General features: G+C 37.7%; 1 protein-coding gene across 9 annotated transcripts in view; it reads right to left on the bottom strand.

Annotated features, from left to right (window-relative positions):
- Positions 1-407: 407 nt before the first annotated feature.
- The window catches only part of SACS (sacsin molecular chaperone), a 161103-nt gene continuing 141774 nt past the window's right edge, over positions 408-19736 (bottom strand). For 8 of the 9 annotated variants that reach the window (XM_006138876.4, XM_006138875.3, XM_014581461.3 and 5 more), the window contains one exon: positions 408-13513. In XM_006138876.4, the coding sequence (XP_006138938.2) occupies positions 1953-13513 (11561 nt within the window). In that variant the 3' untranslated portion in view covers positions 408-1952. The remainder of the gene's footprint in view (positions 13514-19736) is intronic. The other variant, XM_075919275.1, reaches the window with a different exon arrangement.

Below are 19736 nucleotides of genomic sequence, written 5' to 3'. Positions count from 1 at the left end.
AATTTTTTCATGTTGCTAGTAATTTTAGACACACTCGCACATCTTGCATATATTGAACACTTTTTCATGTAATAATTACCATAACAATTACCTGATCATTAATACTACCATTTAAAAGCTACTACTAATTACTTTATTTCATGAGCACACCTAGTTTTCTATTTTACCTGACTGCAAGTTGTTGCTCAAAATCATCAAATATATTTTTCTATGAAATGTGAAAAGTGGGATATGAACTTTTATAAGAAAAAAAGCATTCACCTGCATATTTTTCTTTTTAATATACTAATGCATACAGCACAGTTGACTGCAATGAACCAAAAAGAAGTGATTTAGCTAAAAGCAAGCTTGATATTATTGGTTAAAACTGGGCTAGTTTATAAAACTAAGAGAGACACAGTCTGAAGTATGTTTTTGCATTTTTCTTTATTAAAGTTATGGCACTTAATATAACAGCAGAAATAATCACAAGGCTTCACAACCAGAAGCAATACAGTTTTCCAAACAGCATAAATTTCATCCTATTTCAAATAATTACTTCTGAGGTTTCTGAACACAACAAGCCCTTATTTATGTGAATGAAACTGAAAAAACCTTTGTCAGTATTTTCTTTTTTGGATTACATGCTGCTGCACCCTCAGCACCCCTGCAAGATCATGTTATTATATGTTTGCCTTTACATTCTGTAAGTGAAATTACAGTTCCACTATGCTAGCAAGTAAACAGTTATGACAATCATATCATTGGGATATGATGAACATTTATGTTAAATATTGCAGATTTGAACAAAAAACAAATGAAAAAATCCTATTTACAAGTTCCCATAATTCTTTACAAATAGTGATTGCTGAATACATTACATGACATTACCAGAAGTATTATAGTTTATAAAAGAAAATGAACTAAAAATCAAACATGTCTAGTGCCATCGTGAAAAACAAAATAAAAAAGCGTTACATTACAGCACCTTTTGACATATAACAAAAGATATTGCCTGCTGTATGCCAAATAATGGCTTACCAAATCATACTACATTTCCAATGTTTATTTGAGGAAAGTATAAAGAAGCACAACACTCAAGTGTAGACATTTGAGAATTTAGTTTTGGTGAATGGTTTTCAAAAACCCTTCATAAAACTCTATACATTAATGGTCACCTATCAGGTTATCCATATGCAGTTTTCATTAAATAAACAATGACAGGCTCTTGAACAGAAAATGTAAATTAAATACCTAATTATAATTAAGTAAATGCATTCAATGCACTACATGATGTTGTATGTTTAAGTCAAGTAATATTAATCAGGAGTAAAATATTGTACAAGTCAAAGGTACTGTATTATCCTTTAAACTTTAGGATGTAATACTGCAGCAAACTGATAATCAGATCCAGCTGATAAGAATACTACTATGAGAGACATCAATGTCCATGGAACACAAAAGAATAAAGAAATGCTCTGGAGTAACTCCTCTCCAAAGTTATTTTATTATTTTTCATTTAGTAATTTGTCCAGTCTAAACAGTATACTAAAAAGGTGACACCACATTTTTGGAAACATAATATTAAATGAAATAAAATATAAGTGTATATACAAGTTTTATCTAACATACTGCTAACCTTTGGTTACATAAAGTGCAGTCCAATAATATGTACTTTAACCAATGTACTCTACAGGCATCTACTTTTCGCACCTCACTCTCCCTGCAAATTTTACAATATTCATGTTTTACAGCTTGCTTATACAGTAGGCTCAGAAAAAAATGGTCTGTTTAAATTAATTTCAATTCTAAATACTTCAGTACCATTCACATATGCACATTGTATTTCTAAGATGTTTGGTAAGTGTAACCTTTCAGAAATATAGTAATCTGCACATGTAAATTACATTTCTATCCCATCATATTAAATATCTAGTTCTACAGAGTACAATATTCTAACTTTTTCAAATCTCTCACACTTTTTGTTGTATAAAGTTTTCAAGTTTTATTATAATACAAGCAGTGCACTCCATCACTCTCATGGCAACTTCAGAAGTGAACCTGTCATTTGGAATCTGTGGAAAGGGAAGCATATCAGGATATCGAGTTTTTAAGCTATCTACTCCATAAGCTTCCAGTGTGTGAACATCATTTGTAAGTCCTTCAAGTTGTTGACTATATTCCTCTATTTTTTGTGCAAGTGCAGCTGGTTTTACATCTTTATCTGATTTACCCCTTACTGCATAGTCAGCTGCAATCAAGGCTAATTTAGTGGAGAGATAGCATTTGAAGCACACCCATTCATTAGCATTTTTATGAAGGTCATTTCTTGCAGCTGAAAAGTTTGCTCGAGCCTGCCTAAGCCATCTACGTGCTTCCACAGGATTACCAACAGACTTGAATGTGGGTGGTACAAAGAAACGTGAAGAGTAAGATGGCCCTGTGGAAGATGGGCACTTTTCTTTATACTGTTGCCTTTCAGATTTATGGCTTGTAGCTTCTTGATTCCACGAAGTATAAAATCTTTGAAATGAAAATTTGTCTGACTGATACCGAGAAGCTGAGGATGAAAATGTTCGTCTTGATGCTCTGTCTGCATTTTGATCTATAAAAGCCTGTTTTTCTAGTCTGTTAATCTCATTCTGTAAATGTTTGAAAACTTCATTGGCTATGTCAAGATTCTCTGAATTTTTATCTGGATGCCACTTAAGATACAATCTTCTAATAATCTTTTTCCTTTCAGATTCTGGAAGTTTCCAAGCTTGTTCAATCACTGAGGTCACTTCTCTTAATATTTCTGGCAAAGAATTTGGCTTAATCTTTTTGGGAGAGTGATGTTTTGAAGATGTTGTTTTATGGCTCTCTCTACCAGAGAAAAGAGGAGGAACTGTTCTAGGACCATGTGCTGGAAATTCTGTAGGACTAGTTGGGGTTGAAGGTGCGCTGTCTTTACTCTGAGAACTTTCATCGGGCCTAGAAAACTTGTATAAATCAAGAGAACTCACTATTTTGTACTCACTATATCCAATATCAATCTGATAAATCTTGCCTAGAAAACTGGAATTTTCATCATCTTCCCTTTCTACTTCTTGTACAATGATTGCATATGTATATGTTGGTTGGTATGATCCATATATATCACCACCTTCAGCATCAACAAGGTAACCAACATATTCACCTGGATAGAAAACATTCATTGGATCCATAAGGAGAGTGTAATGAATTTCAGCTGGGATAGGAGTGCCAGGCATTGGTAATTCAAGCTTTGATGGTTCTGAGGAGTCATACTTCACTCCTAAACTATCAAGCTTCTCACTAATTCTGTAAATATCATTGCAACCCAACATAGCAATTAAATATGAGGTATCAGAAATTAGATTGTCGGTTGCAGATTTCAGGGTCATTGCTAATGCTAAGAGGAAATTTATGTCTTTGCTATCAGAGTGCTGTATATAAAGCAGTATTACTGCATTCCCATATCGCTTTAAAAAAGCAAATGTTTCACTTCTACTGTGTGGAATAGGAGTAAAACCTTTAACCCTTAATGTTGTTTGCAACTTCTCAAAACAGGAAACTTTCAAGCCTTCTCGCAAGGCTTTGCACAGTTTTATGGCCTTTTCTTCATTGGCTAAGAAAGCGTTGTCATTTTCATGCTTCATAATTCTAATGAGTCCTGTAATAAACTGTTCAGAAGATAATAGTAACTGCAACCTTCCTTGTAGAGAACATAATGCTCCAAACTGACATGTTTTGGGAGATTCTTCATCCAACAATTCTTCAAGAATACTGCTAAGTAGGCGAGGCCTCAGTTTCTGAGGAAATAGCATTATCAGCTTAGTGTGAAAACCATGGTCTTTTCCTAAATAACACTGGCTAAGATCAACGAGCATCTGTACACCAATATTACCCTGTATTCTACTTTTGTAATGTGGTGCATCATCAAAAACTAAGATACTTGATTTTACCAATCTACCATCTTGACTGGGAAGGTAAAGAGCCAGATCTCTCACATTCTCAAGGTCATTTCTAACCTTAACAGAATCATTTTGCAGACTTTTAAACAGGCCAGAAACAACTCTTTTAACTGTGCGCATTTCATTAGGATCCAATTGTTTTCCTTCAGAGTTCTTGAATATGCGACTTAAAACCTCAACATATTGTTTTGTTGAAATAACATCTTCAGTACCTAAATGTTTAAACAATTGGTGGAAGGTGCCAAGTTCTAAAGGAAGTTTGTAAAGGTAAGGTTTGAAATCAGATTCATACTCAAGATTTATGACTACCTCCTCAGGCTTCAGGAGCTTCCAACCTTCTTCCACCATCACAAAAGCAATCCCTCGAAGCTGAAAGCGGAATTCCCTTTTCTCTGTACTGAGAAATTCATAGATACTTCTTAGTACCTTAGCTCTGGTTTTCACCATATCCTCATCTAAAGTTGTTATATTGCATATATTTCTGCAGTTATTGATAACTTTGTCCAAAGGAGGATCCAAGTTAACATTAAGCATAGTTAAAACCTGTTCAAGCTGTTCTTGTGGACCAAGACTGCTTCCTTCCTGTTCTTTGATACTTAAAGGTGTAGCTTTTTCAGGAAGAATAGGACATGAGGTCCATAGCAATTGTAAAACATCAGTCTGTTTGAATTTAGGGTTTACTTGTGCTCCACTGAATCTTATAAGAGGTAGCGTTCCATTAACCTCTTGATACTGAGGATGAAATCTGACAATTTCAGCAGGCGCACGCTCTGGACACAAAAAAGGAATTAAAGATAATTCTTTTAGAAAGTTTCCCAATAATAAATCAGTTCTTTCCTGAAATATGTGATGAAGGAGGACATCAACTGTATTTTGCAGTGTTTCCTTAGACCAGCTTTCTGTGTTTGCTCTCATACTGATCTCCTTAGCAAACTGTAGTAACTGTTGCTGAGAAATGATGTATTTTAGTCCTATATTCCTCAGGAATGTTACCCAGGATGTAAGGAATGCCCCTTGATTCTTCGGTTTTGTGAGCTGTTCCAGTCTCTTAAAGAAATCTTGAGGTATGAATAATTTTTCAGGAAGCATAACTTCAAAGACTTTTACAGTTCTGTCATAAAAATGTTTTGCAGGTTTTAATCTATTGCTTGCATCATGAATTATCAAAAAGCTTTCCAGCTTTTCAAATAGCTGTTCCTTTATTTCTGAAGATTCCTCGATGCCAGTAAGTCTGTTCTTTAAGTAGATCAGATGTTGTACCTTTGCATCATAAGACAGACTTTCAATTTTTGGTAAAAGATGCTTCAAATACACTTCAAGATCATCCACAGGGACACAACCAAGCACAGTGTACAAGTCTTTCAAATTAATTTTTTCTTCAAGAAAGGCAGATGAAGTTGACTGTGTCCATCTATCCACTTCAACTGAAGGAATACTTTTTGTAAGTATGTAACATGTTCCACATTTTGAAATACTGATGTATCGACCACTAATGGATTTATAGCATGGAAGAGACTTTAAAATTTTGATGTCATCCTGAGACATCAAATGACTTAAATGGCAACTAAAGTACATTAGAAGGGCCTCAAAATCATTTTCTGCTAATTTTTCAGTCTTAAATGTTGAAGTCTGCACCATATAGTGTATGGCTTTCAGAATGCTTGATGGATTATCTATATTTGCTGTATATCCTGACAACAGAGGCATTAAAACATTGTCTTTGGAGCATATCTTGTTCAACGCAAGCTGAATACAACCAGTTTTCATTAAAGCATGGAAAACTTTATCACTCTGAGCATTTGGGAAAAGAGCTATGTGCATTAAGCTGAGGGGCAATAAGACATCACACTCTGGTACAACAAGCTGATTGGCTGAGACAGTAAACTTCATACCTGGAAGCAAAGCCCAATCCTTCAAAGTATCAACAACATCATCAAATTTTGGTGTCATATCCTCTTGATCTTCCTTAACATTTACAGATTCACTGATAAAATGCCATGTATTTTTAAGCCAAGATTCACTTGCAAAATTTTCTTTCCATCGTACAAAACTTCTGGTTTTATATTCTCTAGGCAACACAGATGATAACAAATCAGCAAAACTTGTGATATCAAAAGCTTTTGCTACCTCACATCTAAGTAAAATATTACTGTATCTCAAATACAGAGTGTTCATAAACAGATCCTTGCGAGATGGAATCAGTTCATGATACGTTGTTAAGAACTTTGGCCTCTTTGAATCAAAAACTTGTAAGACATTGTCAAGTGTAATAAGAAGTGGCAACCCCTCAATTTGGACATCATTTTCTTCAGCATCCTTAAAGCAATAATCAACCAGAAGTTTTAGACTGTGAAAGAGTTTCAGGTTTGTCTGTTGAAGACGACAAGGCAACTTTCCAATGTGGCAATTAGAGTCTGGAGAAGAAAAAGTCATCAAAAAAAATCGGACGTCAGCAGGAGTCACATAGCTGACAGGTATATCTGCATCTACAAGACAATGGTAAAGATTTGCTGTTTCATCACAGTTATATACCAAATTGAATCCAATTTCTAAAAGAAGATGTTTGAGTCTATAAACATTTTCTGCCACTGTCTTACGTGTTGTGATGTAGTCTACATTTTTGAGGTGATGCAACTCATCTTGTAGCAAATTGTCAAAGAATGGCCTACCTTTGTTCGAGGTAGACATATTAACCCAAGTAATAATAACAGCAGAATGTAAATCAGAGCCATCAATATTTGGAGCCCGCACAACAGGTAAGAGGCGTTTTAAATCTTCATGAATGCAGCTGTAAACTGCTTTCACTAAGCAATACCAATCTGGCTGCAGATCAAGTCTGTTAACAGGGAAGAAAGACAAAAATTTTTTCAAAGTGTCTTTTACAATATGAACAGGTGTGTTTTGCAATACTGATACTGTGGGATCAGTGCCTGGAAAGTAACGTTTTTTTAGTTGAATCAGTAGTTCAACATAGGCGGGTGCTATTAGTGCTGTCATTAGGCTATTATTCCAATCACTTCTTACTCCAACTCCATTATCATCCCTCCATAGATTTCTTCTGGCAGAATCTAGAGCAAAATGTCCATTCACATGAAAAGGTAACCCGGTTTCTAATGATAAGGGTAAGAAACAAAATGCCCGATGTGGTTTTTTGTAGTTGTGAGTAATGCAAGCAGCTACACCTCCACGTGGAAAAAGAGTAATGTCTTCGTTCTTGTGAGCTGATATAACACTCTTAGACACCTTTTCCATAGCTGAAAAACCTGATCTGTTACAAATTAACCAAGATGTAAGGTTCCCTTCAGAATCTTCGGTATCCATAGTGTAAGTAATTTGTTGCACAGGTATTTCACTTAACTGCTTTTTTTTAGTTACGCTGTCAATTACAGATGCATGGAATTGCTTCCGTTTCAATCTGTCTCCATCAGTGATATTGCCCTTTACAGAATATAACACATTCAATGCTCCAGTTGCTTTTTCTATTTCACAAATGGAAATTTTTTCCATGTGATTTAAAAACATTAGAAGTTCTGCTCCATCTGTGCGCAGCTTATCCAGAAGATTTTGGACCATTCTATCTGAACATGGAACTGGGGAAATTTCTGACACTTTTGCCATTTCTGCATTTCGAAGTGGAAACCTAAACATTGTGCAATTATCCATTTTAAAGTGATTTCCTAAATAAAGGTCCAGTACATCTGAGAACTGTGTTCTGAAATCTGCATCTAAATCTCTAAACATACGTCCAGGACTCATTGAAGTTGCACCTGGTGCATATCTAGCATGGGGATCAAAGATACATAGTATATCATTACCAGATATGAAAGATGGGCAGTCAGTAATGTGATACACAGAATTGAATCCTATCCCATATTGTCCAGTTTTACATGGATTTCCTTCTTTAGTGCCTTTTCCAAGGTTCTGAATTCCTCTTATGTCATCCTCTGTGAAAGGCTGATTGTTGTAAACACATAGTGCTGGACCTTGAAGTGGTGCCCATTTCTCATCAAATATTCTATCAACTGGATGTTGTCTAGAATCAAACACAAAACAGATTTCTGTAGCTTTTGCATCATCCGCATTCTGAAGAAGCTCTTTCAGCATTTCTTTTTCAGAGGGATAGGCATTAAGAATGCTTTTAATTCTACTTGTCAATTTTTCTTTCTGTCCAAACTCAGTCCCAAGAGTAGTAAAACAGATATTAGAGGCATATCTTTCTAAAGCTTTATGTCGCTTGGGTACTGCACCAAGTTTTACTGCAACTTCTCTAGGGATATCAGCGTGACAGTATTTTACAGTTGTATCTTTAACTTTTATCCAAGGACAGTCATTGTAGCACAAAGATTTAGCAGGTAAAAGTGCCAAATGAGTATCTGGCAACAAAATCTCACCATATTTTTTCTCACATAATTCTTGCTTCTTCTCTCTAATGAGACTCCATATTCCTTCACTAATGATTCTCCTACAACGCTGAAAATTCTCTTCTGTTAGCTGTTTGCATCCCCTTTCATGATTTACAGTCTCAAGAACTGAGGCAAAATCTTCAACAGTAAAAGCATGTCTTACACCTACATTTTCAAATAGTTCACGGAAACTATTTTTATATTTATTAGGCAACTGATAAAGATATGGTGTTGCTTCAAAATTCAAATGAAAACACACTTTTGTTGGGACAACATATGCACTCTCGACAAGAATGAAACTACAATTTTTCAACTTTTCAATGATGACTGCTTTTGTTGTTTCATTTTGTAGCATTGCTTCATGGAGGTATTTGTAGCAAGCATTGGTGATATTCTCCTGGTACAAAGTAATTCCATCAAATGACTTTGCAACTTCTTGCAACTGATTTATGACCAGATTAACAGTTGGTTTCTTAAGTAAACCCAAGAAGTCTTTGACAGCTAATGATATAGCCCCACAACCTTTAAAGGAATGAGAGTTTTCATTAAGAACTGGTCGTAAAAGACAAACAATATCTTGATGATCAGCAGTAAAAAGATCAGTTGCTGAAAACATTGTTTCAGGCTCAAAGTCACTACCCTTCCAGGGTAATGAGAAGCCTGCTGGTTTTGGGAGGAATGGGAGAAAAGGGATTGTTTGGCATTTTGCAGCAAATTCTTTAGCTCTAGGATCTCTACATTTTAGTTTTTCATCAATGAGACTTAATATAATGCTGCTTCTGAGACAAGCTGCAACATGATCATTTCTATTAATTACTGCTACTGATTCTGCACGTTCTATTAGATCTTCCCATGAGACATCATCCTTAGCCATACCTAACTGAACAAGTTTAACCAAGATAACTGGATTAAGGTAATCCTGACTGCTGCCATAAGGAAATCTTCCATCTTTAGCATCATACAACTTTGCAACTCTTCCTTCAGGGTGAATCAAACTTGAAGGTATAACTAAAGAATGTCTATCCAAAGAACAAGGAATACATGGAGTAACACGAAGTATTCCTGAGAACTCCTCAATCTTTTCATACAAAACATAACTCATCAAAGGATCACGCAGCTCTGCATCAATTTCCTGAATATTAGGGAAAAAAACTTCAGAAAAGAACTGTCTCTCAGAGAAAGTGTTCTCTAGTAATATATATTTACATCCTGCTTCTTCAAACCCTGTCTTCACCCAAGATGGAAGCTCCACAGTGCAAAGATTTTTTGATCCAGTTTTTTTAAGGTATTTGAGGAAGATTTTAAATGCTGATGGTCCAATATCTGGACGCTTCAATATTGAATCATCTAAAAACCTCACATTCTTCATGGAAACCCAAGATGAACCATCAGAGAACACTTTGATTCTTTCTTTGCCTTTTGCATGAGCTATATCTTCATAAAATCCTTGACATATCACAGAAAAATCATCATGCACTGAGTCAGGATCTGGCCATACTGCATAGTAACTGTAGTCAGCTAGCTCACCATTGACTGTCATGTCACGTAAAACACAAAGTGCTTCTAAATAGGCCTTTACAATGACATGTCTCATGAATATTGTGTTCCATCTTCCTTTTGTGTCTGTTTTCCAGATCTCTTTTCTATTTGAAGTAACAGCAAAACAACCATTGATGTGAACGGGTAAACCTGTTTTTATTCGTAGCGGTAAGTAGCAGAATACTTCTCCAATGTTTTTGCAATTAGGTTTCACAATCCACTTTTGGTCCTGAGTTTCAGACAGCAGTACTCCTACTCCACCACAGGGAACAAGGCCTAGTCTTCGTCCACTTTCATGTAATGAAAATTTTAGAGCATCACCAATATCCATACAAGAACATATGAGCCAAGTTGTAGAATCTACTGTTTTTTGTGGCAGTTCTTCAGCTGGCCTTTTCACCTGTCCAGCTTTAGCCGTTTCAAAAAGAGAAGCTGGATCATCTTCTGGACCTCTGAAAAGTGGAGACTGTAAGTCAGCAATCCGCCTAAATACATAATGAAATTCTTCTACTACTATCTGCAGGATACATGAAGACTTTGGAGTTTCAGTGGGAAGTTTTCTATTACTGCTGCTGCAAGTCTTCATGAGCTTTGCTGCTTCCTTTAAAACATTTACAACTGGTGTAGCCAATGCTTTAGAGGAACACAGACTTTTTTTAATGGTCACTGTATCTTGTGCTACACCAGGGTCAGATTCCTCAACTTTCAAGTATTTCAGAACCATTGAATTTACACACTGAGTGAATATAATCAGTCTATGACCACAAATGCTAAACTCATCCACAAGAGAATAAATATCTGCTGTATTATAGCAAGTACTGCTAACTTCACTCACTTTAGCTTCCTGTTGAGTTCTAAAGGAAAGTCTGAAAAGTGTCCCTTTATAACTGTAAGGAGCCTCCACAGTCAATGGTAGCTGACAACCAAACACACCTATAAATGGCTTGAACTGATTAGGAAATTTTCGCAGCCTTTTCTGTTGCTTACTCCAATTAATCTTGATCCCAGGATTAGATTTATCTCTAATATGTTTACTGAGATGGTTAATGTTTGGATCAAACATTATCATGAATTCTCGGCTCATAATGATGGGAATATCAGTGATATGGTAAACAGAGTTGAACCCTAATCCAAATTTCCCCACTTTATCAACTTCTTCTCTTTTTAGAGACTCACCTAATCTAGTTATATTTAGAAAATCTGAGTCAGAAAATTCAGAATTGTTGAATGACCATAAAGCTGGTCCATGACATGCTGCCATTCCTGGATCCAAAAGATTCTCTCTTATATTCATATTTCTTCTCATGTCAATCATGAAATTACATTCTGTCGCATTGGCATCATCGGCATTTTGAAGTAGCTCTTTAAATATATCTGAAACAGAAGGGTATTCCTCCAAAATGTTTTTAATTCTTACAGTCAGAGGTTCTCTTTGCCCAGATTGCTCAAATCCCATGTTTTCTGGATTAATCAATCTTGTACTGAGGCAGGGCACATTTAACCATTCTGCAGTTTTCATAGGTATGTCTTCATGCACCAGAATTATTGGTTCTGTAGAATCTTCAAGCAAATCATTTAAGTCATCAACTTTGATGTCACAATAACAACATTCATGAATTGGTTTCATTACAAGCTTAAAAGGACGCTTGCTACAATATATAGGCACAGGTGTATTCAGACTTGCTGGAATCTGACTGCTATATAGCCATCTTATAATATTCAGCATAATATGAAGATTTTGTTTACTCTCCTCTTCATTGAGAGATTGCTCACTCTTTAGATATATTTTCTGAATGACCATGGAAACATGGTCTGGTGTCAACTGCTCAACTGAACCACAACTTTTAAACAACTGGTGGAATTTAGCCATCGTTTTTGGTACATTATGCAAATAAGGCTGGAGATCAAGATCAGGTACTGACATTATTACAGCCTGGGTAAGGGAACAAAATGTTTTACCAGTCCAGACCCAGGGAAATGTCAAGGCTTTAAAAGCATCTTTACCTTCTTCTAAGTGATCGTGCATAAATCCATAAATTTCAAGCAATATATGCTGAAATTGGTAATAATCTTCATCACTAAAGGTTTTAGAACTGTGCCAATCAACCACCACTTTAAAATGTTTTAGGACTGCTTTTATTCCAGGTTTGATGGACATGCCAAGTGCTTTTTCTATATTTAAATGGACACCTTCCACAAAGGGAACTGATGAACCGGCTAAAATTGCATGAGCTATATTACACATTTCTGGTGGTGAACAAAAATTACAAAGGTCTCCTTTCCAAACCAATGATGCAGGATAGTTTGGAGGTCTTTCCTTACACGCTGGAATCCATTTTAATTTTTTCAGCAGCGTTTTAGCTTCAGGTGACTGCAGCAACATATGATTTTTGTTCAAAATCATTAACAGAGTTCTAGCTTTTCTTAATAATACATCATGGCTTGTGCTAGAATCACCTTGCAAACTTTCAATTTTATTTGCCACTCGCATAATATCTTTTTCTTCAAGATTGCTTTCACTTTTTAAACCTATTTGTCTCAGAGAATGAAGAATATCTGAAGATGTTGTAAAAATGCTAGGTGGGAAACAAATTTCCTCCTCAGCATAAAACAGATTTTGCAGTACTTCTACCTCAGGATCAAAAAGTTCATTGGCCGACACTATGCTTCCTTCTGAAATCTGAATAAATTTTAGGGATGTCAGCCAAGCTAGCACATCTCTATTCTCATTTTTGAGGAATGTCAGATTTTCAAGAACCCAGAGCATAATTTGTGTTGTTTCATCATAAGAATAAAAGTCATTTTGAATATCCTGTATAATAAACTTTAGACAATCTGTGCTCTTTAACTGTTCAACTTGTAGTATGTTAGCTAAACGAATGGTAGCTTCATCTCTGCTGTCAATTATTGGAATAGAAAGTCTCAAACCAGGTGGAAGTTTGGCAGTGTGATGCAACACTTTACAACCTTTTAATCCAGTAAAAGCAGAAACCCCTTCATCACATGATTGCTCAATTCTTTTAAATATCAACAGCTCCTGAATAATTTTCCTCTCTTTTTCATTGACATCAGTTAAACTAGCTAAGAATCTCCTGAGAGCATCTTTATGTGCTGGAGGTAATGATGAAACTTGACTAGACAGTTTTTGCAGTGACAGTTTCTCCATTATCTGCAAAACAGCACCTGGTGATGGTGAATGTACATACTTTTTAAAAAGCGGATGCTGGATGGAAGCATCTAACTTCTTAAGTACAATACCGCCAAGTTTTTGAATGATGTCAGCTAAAAATCCTGGAAGCTGTGTCTCAGATTCATCTTCTAAAATAATTGCAGATGGTGTCCTAAGTCTAATAAGTTCCACTAATACCTGATCTTCCTCTAGCGGTATCTTCGGGATGAGAGGCATGTCATCAAACATAGCCAAGTCTTCAGAAAAGTGTATATATAGATTCTTCCAGACCATCTTAAGCCACGAAATAGGTGGGTGATTTTTATCTTCTGAAACTGGATACCACTGTACCAGTAGGTCCCTGCCAGGCCACACAGTATTCAGAACTTCTTTGATAAGCCGGGCAAATCGTTCAGGGTTCAGAAGTTGCAGCTGAGTGCATGGTCTTCCTGAAATCAAAATAAAACAATAAATCCATGAAAATCAAATAGTACAGAAGAAATACTTTTTTCTGTATTTTTTAATAAAGGAAATAGAAAAAGGACAGGAAAGTTCCCAAGATTATTTCAGACCTGAACTCTCATATCTCATCTGATTTTCCTGAACTTATTAAAATCAAGTCCATTACATATTAGTACAAGAAAGAATTACAAGATTGCACCTGATCAGTATGTTAGTTTTGCACAAAGTCTTTAGGCTGACAAAAACGGCTGTTGAGTTAATTTTCAACATATACACTAAGGCAGCACATGTAGGGACTGTCTTTTATGCTTGCATAAACTCAAACAGGAAGGATCAGATAAATGATTTTTTTTTGCATTAACCATTCAATTAATAGTTCCTGATATTTAGAAATATGATAACCTAGTGGTTAGAATAAACAGCAGGATCATTCTAGTTACTAACCTAAACTTCAGTCAACCTTCAATCAGTAAAAGAAAACTCAATAGCAACAAAACTACTATATAACAAATGCTGAATCTGAGGTTAAAAATCTGTGTGTGTGTGTGTGTGTAAATGTATACTATAAATCAGTTTTATTGAAAAGAATATATTTTGATCAATTAGTATTCTAAATAAATAGATAATAATTAAACTCTACAACACTTCCATGAGATAGACAAATGGGTAAACTGAAGCACAGAGAAATTAATCAATTTCCCATGATGACACTATAAGAAAGTGGCAGAACCAACAGGAGAACCCATCAATGTTGAATTTCAGACCCATACTCTAATTACTTAACGACAATATTTCCCTAAAAGCAGTAGTCCAATTATAGCAAAACAGCGTGGGGGAATATCTTTGACAGCAAAAAAAAAAAAAAAAAAAAAAAAAAAAAACACCACCAAAGTCCAATAAAAGATTATCAAAAAGAATTTTACTTTCCTACCAAAGCTATGTAATAAACATAAGAAGGAATTAGCTAACTTCTTTCCATTTCATCAATCTTATGTGTTACTTGTACTTATAGAAAGTAAAAAAAAAGGGCAAGGGAATGTCTTTTATTGGACCAACTTCTCTTGTAACAGAGACAATCTTTCCAATTTACACAAGCTATCTCTACACAGCAGTGTAAGCTGATTGGGACTCAAGTCAGATGACCTGTATTAGGGAATCCTGGGCTTGAGCATCTACATTGCACTGTAATCCTAGGTTAAGAATTTTCTGACAGGTGCTCAAACTTAGTGCTCTGGCATCCATGCTGCAGTGCACAGATCTGAGTCAAATTAACCATATTCCATAGTGCTTAGTGCTCCACTACCCACAATGCTGATGCTCTAGCCCTAGAAATGTATTGCACTTTGAGTAAACTACGGTGCCATCCTGCACATTATCGAAAATCTGAACTGTCTTCCAGCAAAACCTGCTAAGAAATCATTTTGTTCAGCTCCCAGAGCCAGCAATATTGAGGCAGCACCTTTGGATGAACTTCTCTTGTTGCACTTTCACTCATGTCAGGAAGCTGACAGAGTGCTTGCAAGGTACAGGTGGACATTTTGGCAGTGTTTTCTGTGCCACGAAAGGTACCTGATTTCCAGGTGGAGCTGCAGGAGGAAGAGGAGTAACCTGGCATTACAGACTCTAAGCGGCAAATGCTTCTCTGTATAATTGGTATTTACTGAGCTAGTCCCCTATGTAGACCATACCAGAAACAGCAATCCACAAGCACTGACTAGTGGGACCATAGAGTCATGCAGACCTGGGATGACAAGCAGCAGGTCCAAGACTTTTGTATGAAGAAAGCAACATTTCTGGAGCTTTGTGTGCAGCTTAATCCCACCCATCCACCAACCACCATCTTCCAGGACAAAGAAACACTCATGGTCAGCCTTGCCAGTCTAGAAGAAGGTTGCTATAGGTGCATGGAAGCTTTCTACCACAGACACTACTACAGCTTTATTGCCAACCGGTGTGGGTATGGAAAGTTGATTGTGGGTGAAGTGGTGGCAAAAGTAAATGATGCAATCAGGTCTCAGGTTTACCCTACAGTGACAGGCATTAAAGATATTCCAGAGGTAATTGCTCACTTTGAGAGAGAAGGTTTGGTAACTGGCAGTGCTAGTAATGTGACTCGTGCTCATAATATGCCCTTCTCAAGGAGAATGAGTATATAAACTGCAAAGGGTACTACATTGTTATGCAGGTACTAGTGGATCGCAGAGGGAGATTTATGAATGTCAATGTGGTCTATAGAGAAAAAGTTCATAATGTTGGAGTTTTAGCTGCTCAACAGTCTAAATTCTTGGACTGGCTGGGGGACTATTTTCACTGAATGACATTGACATAAATGGTGTTGTCCACACTGTTATTCTGAGGGATAGCACATACTCTCTTTTGCCTTGGCTTATGAAACTATATCCTGGTTTCCAAGGCCCTGACAAAAGAAGGTTTAATTACATTCTAAGCAGCTGTAATATGGTTGTTGAATATGCTTTAGGACAATTAAAATAATGTTGGAGGTGCTGGCAAATCCGTATGGATGCCAGCATAATTAAAGCTGTCCACATTACTATGACTTGCCGTGCTCTTCACAACCAAGAGGCCAGAGGTGAGCCATTTCTCCCTGAAAACAGACTTAGGACAGCAAGAGAACACTGGATCAATACCATCAACTACAACATACAGCTGTCACCGTGGGAGCTAAATGAAGCTGTGCAGTGGAAGTAAGGGATGATTTGTGAACACACGTTACTGACTTGCATAGCCCAATGGATGAGGGGGAATAGTACCTGTACAAATATGCTTAAGTTATAGGGACTCATTCATTTTTGGCAGGGGACCGTGCATGAGAGGGGTGTAGGCTTGATTGCAAGTCAGATTTGGGGAGCCGCAAATAGACGAATACTGTTTGCTCTTTAATGTTTAATTACTCCTCAACATGTTTTTATTGTCTCAAATCCTGTTTGTATGATATGATGTACTGACAGCATAAAATTTCTTAAAATAGATCATGCTTTATTTCTAAACAGGTCTGAAACAAGTAAACCACTCACGGTGTTGGGGCAGGCCAGCTGCCATTTTAAAACCAAACTCTCAAAAAGAAAAGCCATGAAAAAGAGGTTTACTTACCTTTCATAACTGTTGTTACTCATATTGATTCCATGCTATGGGTAGGTGTGTCCACATGCAAAGTCACTGGAATGTTTTGTCTTAGCAGTATCTGCAGGGCTGGTATCTGTGATCATATGCTAATATATGAGTTCCTTCTTGCCATCTACTCTGACAAAGGGAAAGGAGAGCAAGTCATGGAACACACATGAGCAACCATCTCAAAGAACAGTTACAAAAGGTAGGTAATCATCTTTTATTCTTCCAGTGTTTGCTCATGTCAATTCCATGCTAGATGACTCACTATCAGTATTCCTGGAATTGGGTGCAGAGTTAATGGTCATGCAGCTTGCAACAATGATCCGAAGCCAGCAACATCCCATGCCTGTTGAGTGATGCCATAATTGGATGAGAATGTAGGGACTGAAGATGACCAGGCAGTAGCTCAGCAGTTATCCTGAATCAGCATCTGCACTAGAAAGGCACCAACAAGGTATGAACTCTGGTGGAATAGGCAGTTATAACTGCAGAGGCATATTTGCCTGTTCCAAACAGAACCTGATGCAGGCTCTTATCCACAGAGATATTTTTTCAGGGGTAACCAATTGGCCTTTCACTCTGTCCACCATTGTGATAAAACTCACAGTAGGGCTTAGTTCTTGCAATATAAAAGGCCAAGACACACCGAGAATCCAAGGTGGGCAATCTACATTCCTCACTAACCTTCAGAAAGAAGACTGGTAGACATAGAATGATGACACTACATTTAGCAGAAAAGCTGAGTGTGGCCACAGCTAGAACTTGTCCTGTTCAGCCACGTAAGCAGCTATGCAGGGTCACTAGGTTTGTATGCAATAATCAGCTGTGATTCTGGAAAATTAAGTCTGGTCAGAGCAGGAGCTGTAATGGTGTTGCTACTGAGAGGTCTGACAGCGTGCTGAACCAATTCTGGTGCAGCCACAACGGAGCTACGAAAATCACTTTTGTCTTGTGTGATCTTTAGCAGGATCCTCTGAATCAGCTGAATTGGCAGAAAGGTGCACAGGAGCATCAATGACCACAGACACATAAAAATGTTGGGCAGAGGCCCTCACCCAGCCCTTGGAGAGGGCAGAAACAATGGTACTTTCTGTTCTGTCTGGACGCGAACAGGTCCATCCACCTGAGCAGTATTCCACCTTTGGAAGATCACACTGACCACTTCTGGGTGGAGTGACCACTTGTGACAAGAAAAGAAGGACTCACTGAGGAAATCTGCTACTGCATTCCAGGTTCCCGGAAGATGTGTGGCCACAAGATGAATGGCATGCTGCACACAAAAGTCCCACAGAAGGCCTCCTGGAAACGAGCTGACAAAAAGATGTAGAACCTCACAGTGGTACTGTCCATAAGGATCTGGACCACTCTGCCTACAAGATAGGTACAGAACACATGACATGCCAAGAGTTTCCTTATGTTTATGAAAAATGAATGATGATCCTGCATGGTGAAATTGCCTACTTGTGCTGCCTGTCCCAGGTCTGAAGCATTGTAGACCAGAGACAACAACAGAGATGGGATCACAAAGGGAATCTCTTCAAACACTGATCAAGCATTTAACTACCACCTTTGAGATGATCAACCATAACTTGAAACTGTGACTATGAAGTCTATATTGTGCTGGCCAGAGACATACACCAACATCAAACATTTCTGAATGAGTCTGAGATGCAGGCACACATGCCAGAACGCATAAGTAAATGCCATCATATGGCAAACAGCAAAAGGCACACTCAGGTGTTTGTTAATAAGAGGACTCTCAGATGGATGATAAAGTCTGAGATTGCCTGGAACTTGGAGGAAGGCTCTGGCTTGGGCCATTTCTATAAACACTATCTGCTGAACCAGGAAAGGGGCTGAATTTTGTTTGTTTCTGAGCAGGTTTAGATCCAGACAAGTGGACCTCACCAAGTGAAGGCTGCGTTGCACCTGAGTTTGCAACCTGCCTCTGTTCAACCAGTCCTCAAGGCAAGAGTAGAGCTGCATCCTTTGATGCCTCAGGTAAACAGGCACTATTGCCATACACTTTGGGAACACTCTTGGGACTGTCAAGATGCCAAAGGGCAAGGTTGTGAAATGGTAGTGGTGTTGGCACATTATAATCCTGAGGAACCTTAGAAACTTGTCCACAGAAAATGGAGATATGAGATAAGTGTCCTTCAAATTGAGGGTAGTGAAACAGTCTCTTGAATCCAGACAGGAAATAATAAGAGGCCAGAAAGACCATGCAAAATATCAACTTCTTGAGGTACATGTTAAGGGGAACACAGGTATAGGATGGGTCTGAGGTGTCTTTGGCCTTTGGGAAAAGGAAATACTGAGAGTAGACACCCCCACTTTTCCCTCACATCTCAAGGGAATGCCTCTACAATCTCTACCCTTAGGAAGGTTTCCACCTTCTGGGCAAAACTTTGCTCATGAGATGGGTCCATGAAGATAAGGGAAGGAAGGTGAAGAGGGGGCAGTGGCGGAAAACTACAGGGAGTGTCCAGCTGACACTGTGCTGAACACCCAATTGTCCAAAGTTATTTGGATCTATGCAACAAGGAAGAACAGTCGGTTAAAAAGGATCCATTCAAGAGTCCAGTCTGTCACCCTGAGGTGTACTCTCAGGGTATGTCTAGACTGCATCCCTCTGTTGACAGAGGGATGCAGATTAGGCAGGTCGACATTGCAAATGAGGCATGGATTTAAATATCCTGTGCCTAATTTGCATAAACATGGCCGCTGCATTTTGCCGACTCAGCACTTTGTCGGCAAAAAGTGGCAGTCTAGAAGGGGATCTGTCGAGAAAGTAAGCCTTTTTTGACAGATCTCTTATGCCTCCTGCAAGGAGGTTTACAGGATCTGCGGAAAAATGCTTTCTTTCTCGACAGATCCCCCTCTAGACTGCCGCTTTTTGCTGACAAAGTGCTGAGTTGGCAAAATATGGCAGCCATTTTTATGCAAATTAGGCACGGGATATTTAAATCCCTGCCTCATTTGCAATGTCGACCTGCCTAATCTGCATCCCTCTGCCAACAGATGGATGCAGTCTAGACATACCCTCAAATTGCCAGTCTTGGGCTGTTACAGTTCCTC

The sequence above is a fragment of the Pelodiscus sinensis genome, chromosome 1, assembly GCF_049634645.1.
Source record: "Pelodiscus sinensis isolate JC-2024 chromosome 1, ASM4963464v1, whole genome shotgun sequence".
NCBI lineage: Eukaryota > Metazoa > Chordata > Testudines > Trionychidae > Pelodiscus > Pelodiscus sinensis.
The sequence above is the reverse complement of the archived record's forward strand: the minus strand, read 5'-3'. Positions and strand labels throughout refer to the sequence as shown.